This window comes from Globicephala melas, chromosome 2 (genome assembly GCF_963455315.2).
Source record: "Globicephala melas chromosome 2, mGloMel1.2, whole genome shotgun sequence".
Classification (NCBI taxonomy): Eukaryota; Metazoa; Chordata; class Mammalia; order Artiodactyla; family Delphinidae; genus Globicephala; species Globicephala melas.
The window spans coordinates 163,206,957-163,214,405 of record NC_083315.2 but is presented as its reverse complement, the minus strand read 5'-3'; the positions used below and the strand labels follow the sequence as shown (position 1 = coordinate 163,214,405).

Genomic DNA, 7,449 nt, shown 5'->3' with positions numbered 1-7,449 from the left:
AGCACAACCCACTGGAGGCCCCACGGTTTGGCCTTCAGGACGGGCCTCTTGCTCTGTAATCTGTAATGGCCACCCTCCCTCCCCCGGCAGACACGCGCCTGCGGACAGACGAGAGGAGCAGCCACCTGGGCGGGAGGCTGCGGTGCCTTTGTGCCTTTCCTCCCGGGGCACGAGGTGGCAGCTGGAGGAGGGCTGGGATGGCCCCCGGGAGTCCCGCCAGGACGCCGTAGTTGGGGAGAAGTGGAATCTCTTCTCCCCCTCGCAAGCCTCGCCCGCATCGTAATTCTTTTTATTTTTACTTTCGAGCCATGTAAGGCATGCGGATGGGTAGGAGCGTTCCGGGGACACGTTGCCAGAGGCGCGGTGCCCGCCGGCCCGCCTGGCCAGAGCCCGGGGAAGGGACAGGCCGCGCGCCGCCCGCCCCACCAGACCCGCCGATCGCGGTCGCGGCTGCCCGGGGTCGCAGAGCCCGCGCCGGCCACCCCCGCTCCGCGAGTCCGCGGGAAGCGAGTCCGCGCGGCCCAGCCGGGTCTCGGCTCCGGCTGCGCCTCGGGAGCGCCCGGGCGCGGGTAGCAGGGCCGATCGTGGCGTGGGGAGCTCCAGCAAGGGCCGCCCCGGCGGGTCCGCGCCCCGCGCCCCAGGCCGCTGGCGGCCCGGCCCACGTTTTCCCTCTCTCCCGCTCCCTCCGCCCCCTCCGCTCCGTCCCTCCCCTCCGCTCCCCTCCCTCCCCGCGCTTCCCCTCCTCCTGCCTGGTCATGTGTCGCCTTTTTTTGTTTGCAGTGGAAACAATTTCTCGCCGCTCGGCGCGCCCCGGCCCGACGCGCCGCGGCGGAGGCGAGCGGGAGGCGGGACGGGGCGGGGAGAGCGGCGGGGCCGGCGGGAGGACGCGCGGCGCGCCCGGCGGACGCCGCAGGTCCCATGCCGCGCCGCGACCCCCGCGCCCCTGCCGCCCGCCGCCCCGGGCTCGCCGCGCCGCGTCCGCGCGTCCTTAGCCGGGCCACCAAGCTATGCCCGCTGGGCGCCTGCGAAAGTTTGTCGGCTCCCGCTGAAGGGCAGCGGCGCCCCCGCGTCCCCGCGACCCGCTCCGGCCAGGTGAGTTTGCTCCCCGCTCCCGCCAGCGCCCGAATGGGATTTGGGTGACTCGGGGCGGGGGCAGTTGTTCGAGGCCGTCCAGGAGGCGACCTCGCCGCTCTCGGCTGACCGGGGACTCCGCAGTTCCTGGGGGAGAGGTCCCGGGATTGGGGGGCCTGGCCGGGCGGGGAGACGGGAGCCCCCGAGCGGGGAAGTTGCCCAGTCCGAAGAGTTTCCTGCCCCGACGTGCGGGCTGTTTCCCGGTGCCTCGATTTCCGAAAAGCCGCCCTAAAGAAACAGAGTTAGTATTGTCCGCGAAGGACTGGATCCCCGCCGTTTCGGGCCGGGGCAGGGGGTGCCGATCAAGGGGAGACCCCAAGACGACAGACAGCCTCCTAACAAAGATTTCCCCCCCCCTCCCCAAACTGTGCAGGCTTGGCACCGGCAGAGAGAGTCTCCGGAGACTCTCGAGGCTTGACTCCTCCTCACCCCGGCCCTCTTTGAAACCCTCCTTGGGTCCTGGAGAAGTTGGGGGACGGCGGGCTTTTATTGATGTGTTTTTAAGGCTCGCCGCGGTGCGGCCAATAAAAGGTTTATGACATCTGACCGGCAGTGAAGGTATGCGAGCTCCCAATTGCCCTGTACACGGGCAGAAGAGCAGTTTCCCCGTTGCCTGGCAACGCCGCTGATTGACGCGGGACGCAGCCAATCGCCGCTCCCACAGGTCCCCTTGAAATGTTTTTGACAAGTACAGTAGACTGGAGTGGAGCGCGTGCGTGCGTGCGCGCGCGCGGGGGGGGGGTTGCCCTCCCCCCCCCCCCCCACCAAACTCGCATCTGCCCTGCTCGGCTTGGAGAGGATTTCTCAACTTTTTAAAGTTCACATTGAGCATCTGTTCAGAGCTGGGCCAGTAATGTCTTTGTCAGTTATTTGGAGCCCTCTGGTAGTGGGCAAGAAACTAGCTTTCCTGCTGCGTTTTCTCCGTTAAAAAGGAAAAAAGGATAAGAAAACACAGCAAGTCATAAAAAAACAAGAAGAGGGTGTGCGTGTGGGGGACGTAACCAATAGCAAACCGAAAAATTGTTAAGGAGGTCACTAGTGAATAACTATTTGCGGATCCGGTGGAGCAACCTTATTGGCAGCAGATTAAAAATGTTTGCTTAACTGCAGACTCACATGATCCGGATTCTTTTTTTTTCCCCCCTCTAAAATAGGAGGAAAGAAAGATTTGGTGAATTATGTAGTTAGAGTATAATAATGGAAAACTCCTCAGCTGTGGTTTCTGGGAACTGTTTTTTAAAATGGAACTGTAGTGATCAGCAGCTCTTGATACCGTTGCTATAAAATGCGGGATTTCTAGGGATGTAGTTAACAGTTGGAGAACATGGGGGGCACAGAAACACAAAGCAGACAAATGATCCAAGGGTGCTGGGACCCGGTAACCCTCTTTTCTTGACAGTGCTGTTCTTCTAATAAAACCATATAGCTGGCAATGTTTGTTTAAAACAAAAGAAAACGTGGAGAATAGAGTGTTGGTTCCTTTGGGAAGCTACTGACAAATAAGCAAATTAAAAAGAAAGAGAGCAGCATGTTGTCATAGCAACAGTGCAATTAAATTACTTTACTGTCAGCCATGATATAATTTTCCTGTTTGGAAGCTCAGGAGACATAAAACTTTCCTCTGGAGCTAAAGTTGACTTCAGTGGCTGGGTCGTTGTTCTCTTTTGTACTCGACCATGTGGATATTCCTGGTTATCAGAAAATTAGGTTTTTTGATGGGGGTACGTCGAAACTTTGAGAGAGACAAGCCTAATTTTGATTTGTTCGTAAAGAAGGTAAAAGAATCAGGCTGGTCTCTGTCTTACCCCCAAATTTAAGATACTAGATTATTCTTTAAAATGTGTCCTGTACTACTCAGGTTAGCCTCCTTTTTTGATGAAAAAATATTCCCTGTGGATGAACCCGAGGTAGGTATCTGAACTGCCCTGCTTCCATGGGACTTTGGTCTCTGTGGATGTTTTCCGTCCTTAGCGTTGGACATCTACAAGCAGCTCCAGAGAGCTCCCCCTCAGGCCTTCGGTCTGTAGGTTCTGTTTGTCCACTTCTGGGGAGGGGGCCTGCTACCGTTCTCAGGCACCTTTGACTAGCTGTTTAGTGCCCCACATTATGCTTTCTAGAATCTCATTCTAGAGCTTCCCTAGCTGAAGTGGCAGTTATTTTAGGCATGTTATCAGTGGGCATTTTGAGCCTTAGAATGATCATGTCTTTGCTCTTGATGTGTTCATTCTTTTTTCTAGATAGACTGCTTGATCTTACTCAGGGGTGGGGTGGAGGATAAAACAGACACCAAGCGCATTGTCTGAGCACTGTAGACGGAGAGTGGGAGACCTCTTTCATTATCTTACTGTTCTTTCCGTCTCACATTGAGTGCTTCAGGGGTGAATGTGCCTTGTATCTGTCGGGGTCATTCTTTTTGTGGACTTGTCACCTCCCCCATTGTCTTTCCTCATCAGATATTTTACTCCCTGTTCTAGGTCATTGATAACAATGGGGGAGGGGTAGAGTAGAATTCTGTAGCAGTTTTTGTTGGATTTGCCTTCCTGTCTTGAAGCTCGTGGTTGCTCTCCTGAATTTTTTCACCGACTTTAACTTCAGTTAATGGCTTATCTTCACATTCCCATGTATTTGTGTGGTGTCTGACGTTACTCACTTTTTTGTTCAGTTTGTAGTGTCCCAGAGAAATTAAATGTACTTCCTCCTCCAGTTTGAATCCACAGAATTCCTTGACATCGCTCTTTAGACTTGCCAAATGTTAAAGTTTCAGTTTTAGGTTATGACTTGTGGAGAAAGAAGGAAAAAAAAAATCAAATAAAACATTACCAAATTTATGCTCATCATAGCCATAGTTTTGATTCCTAGGCAGTTGCAGTGGTCTTTGTATGGAAAGAGCTGAATTTAATCTGAACCAACTGGCCTTAAACTTATAGGTATGTCCCTTTTTTTTCTTGAGAAAGATAAACAGTGAGACCTGTCACCCAAAGTGACATGGGCTGTGGTTGCACTTATTTTGTGGTTATTGTGCAGCTTGAAAGAATTTGTACATATTCATGTATAATAGGTAAACTGAGGCAGCAGGCAATAACTGATTTTTCCAGGGTCACAGTGAGAGTCTTCATAGATCAGGAAGAAGGTATTGTGGAATTTCCCATTCTTTTTTTTTTTTTTTTTTTAATTGAAGTATAGTTGATTTACAATGTTGTGTTAGTTTCTGGTGTACAGCAAAGTGATTTTATACGTGTATATATATTCTTTTTTGTATTCTTCTCTATTGCGGTTTATCATAGGATATTGAATATAGTTCCCTGTGCTATACAGTAGGCGTATCCATTCTATATATCATAGTTTGCATCTGCTAATCCCAAACTCCCAATCCACCCCTCCCCCTCCCATTCTCTTCTTGGCATGTGCACGTTAAAGGTGCTGTGAACATTTCCTGTCTTGTACCTAAGGGCTAACAGGTCATTGTGCTATGTGCGTGGTAGACCGAATTTACTACTGTTAATCGGGCATCTCTGTGTGGTGGAATGTGGGTTAATGTCACTCAGTGTGGGAGCTGTGAGGGGATGTTCCTAAGTGGTAGGGGGTTCCCAGAGGTGGCAGGGGTGGGAGGGGGGCATAATCATTAGGGAGGGCATGGCTGCCTCTCTGTTTTGGGTTTCACCGCCTCGTCTTCTCTCTGTCGTGTGTTTCCCAGGAGCCTTCACGTAAATGGGTCCAGTCATGCCTCCCAGTAAGAAGCCAGAAAGCTCAGGAATTAGTGTCTCCAGTGGGCTGAGTCAGTGTTACCGGGGCAGCGGTTTCTCCAAGGCCCTTCAGGAAGACGATGACCTCGACTTTTCTCTGCCTGACATCCGATTAGAAGAGGGGGCCATGGAAGATGAAGAGCTGACCAACCTGAACTGGCTGCACGAGAGCAAGAACCTGCTGAAGAGCTTCGGGGACTCTGTCCTGCGGAGCGTCAGCCCCGTCCAGGACCTGGATGATGACACGCCCCCATCCCCTGCCCACTCCGACATGCCCTACGATGCCAGGCAGAACCCCAACTGCAAGCCCCCCTACTCCTTCAGCTGCCTCATATTTATGGCCATCGAGGACTCTCCAACCAAGCGCCTGCCGGTAAAGGATATCTACAACTGGATCTTGGAACATTTTCCGTATTTTGCAAACGCACCTACTGGGTGGAAAAACTCAGTGAGACATAATTTGTCCTTGAATAAGTGTTTTAAGAAAGTGGACAAAGAGAGGAGTCAGGTAAGCCTCTGGGTCTGGAACTCACGTTTTTCTTTTTGAAATTAAACCTGTCTCTCCATTAATAAAAAATGTTCAGGAATGTAAATTCACCACAGGGAAGTAGCAGTCAGAAACGCGGGTAATTCGATCTCATTTCATTCATTTAGATAATTGTCAAGAACTTCCTTTTCCTGTGTTTGGGGTTTCTAAAGCCAGATTGAGGGTTTCCCACTGGGGAACATGGTTACAAAACGGTGGTTTACAGACTTGATTGGCTCTGAGTATCATTGTCCTTCAGAGTCGGTGGGTGGGTCCCCCTTTGGTTTTGGACACCAAACAAAAGTCTGTATTTTGATGGCAGCCATGAACCATGAGGTGTGTGTGTATACATACATACATATATATATATGTCTGTGTGTGTGTGTGTGTGTGTGTTTGTATATTTGAGGAAAGTTGCCACTGAGGGCTAGAAAAAAATGGCATCTATTTTCGTTCTGAATATTAACTTGGAGAAAGGCAGCTGGTCCGGGATTCTGGAATAAATGGACAGTGGTGGACATTGCGGGGGGGGATTTGAGCATCCTTCTATACTCCAAGACCAAAGACACGAATTGCCCAGGTGACTCTCTTGAAATCGGGTGTCTACAAAGTGTTTGGCAACTTTGAAACTCCCTCTGAGTGTGGAAGGTGGGCTGAGGGTAAGACTGACTTTCAGAAGGTGGAATTTTGACTTTAAAGCCTTTAAAGCTCCAGCTTCGTGGTTCGCTAAAGAAAGACAGTTTTAATAATTTGCTTTATTTTTCTTGTAAGGAACACAATAGGTACGGTAGAAATAGGATTGACGGTTAGAGCTGGAAATCAAAATTGTGACCTAGCTTGGGGTTCTGAAAAAGTAACGTAGCAACAGTTAAAATAACTTGCCAGAAAACGTACTCGCCACAAAGTTTTCGTGTTGCCCTGTTCTCACGGTTTTGGTTTCCGTGTTAGTGGTGCTGTGGTGTGGAGCTGGCGGTCTGCTTTACAACCTTTTTAAAGTTCAGGTTCGGTCTCAGGACCCCTCTGGAGTGGGCTCAGCAGCTGTGCAGGGTTGGGGCCTTTCATTTCTTTCTTTCCAGGAACAGGTATGTGCTTCCAGTTGAATCTTGAGCCTGAGAAGATTCTACTTGTCCTTGGCCTGGAAGACTACGACTGTGGCAGTGGTGAAGCCCTATTTTTCCTTGCTGCCACTGGACACGTTTGTCTGCAGATGCTGTTCACCCAGAGTTTATGTTAAGATGGAGTGTGGGGGCTTCCCTGGTGGCGCAGTGGTTGGGAGTCCGCTTGCCGATGCGGGGGACGTGGGTTCGTGCCCCGGTCCAGGAGGATCCCACATGCCGCGGAGCGGCTGGGCCTGTGAGCCATGGCTGCTGGGCCTGCGCGTCCGGAGCCTGTACTCCGCGGCGGGAGAGGTCGCAGCGGTGAGAGGCCCACATACCGCAAAAAAAAAAAAAAAAAAAAAAAAAGATGGAGTGTGGGCATGCAGGGTTTGAGGGGGGTGTTGCCCAGGAAGAGGAAAGATGTGGAAACTGCGGAGCTTTGCCGCTGATCGTGGGTGCAGGTGGTGCCTGGATCCAGCGTGCAAGTGTGAACACTCCTGAGTGCTCTGGGCCCTGCCTTCCCAGTTACGTCCTTATTTTTATGTAACTGTAACAATCGCGGGGCACTGCTGCTGTCCCCACGTGTCCATCACTTGCTCTCCTCCCCTCCGCATCCGAGCATGGGCATCCTAAGACCGACCTCCGGACTTGGCTCTGCTGAGTGTTTTAAGATCATTCCTTGAACTTAGAGAAAATTCGTCTCTCCCCTGTAAAGAACCAAGTCTGTGGTCTTAAAAACTTCCATATGGGTGGGTGCTCAAGAAAGGGAAAATCTTGGGAAGCAATTCCAGGGTTAGAAGGTAGAGAAGAAAGGGCTGTCAGGTCCGCCAGAGCAGCACGTCCCTGATGAAGCAATGATCAGGGCTTTAAGTTGGTGTGAAATGATTCTGCAAGTTACCACATGCCTGGGTCGGCGTGTTTGTCATCACGCCGGGGCACATAATAGTAATTT

At 51.6% G+C, this 7,449-nt stretch overlaps 1 protein-coding gene across 8 annotated transcripts in view; it reads left to right on the top strand.

The window, feature by feature from the left end:
- FOXN3 (forkhead box N3) overlaps positions 1-7,449 on the top strand; it is a 404,931-nt gene that overhangs the window by 164,429 nt on the left and 233,053 nt on the right. For 7 of the 8 annotated variants that reach the window (XM_060295176.1, XM_030883622.2, XM_060295172.1 and 4 more), the window contains one exon: positions 4,826-5,382. In XM_060295176.1, the coding sequence (XP_060151159.1) occupies positions 4,840-5,382 (543 nt within the window). In that variant the 5' untranslated portion in view covers positions 4,826-4,839. Of the gene's footprint in view, positions 1-930; positions 1,093-4,825; positions 5,383-7,449 lie in introns of those variants that run through there. The other variant, XM_030883621.3, reaches the window with a different exon arrangement.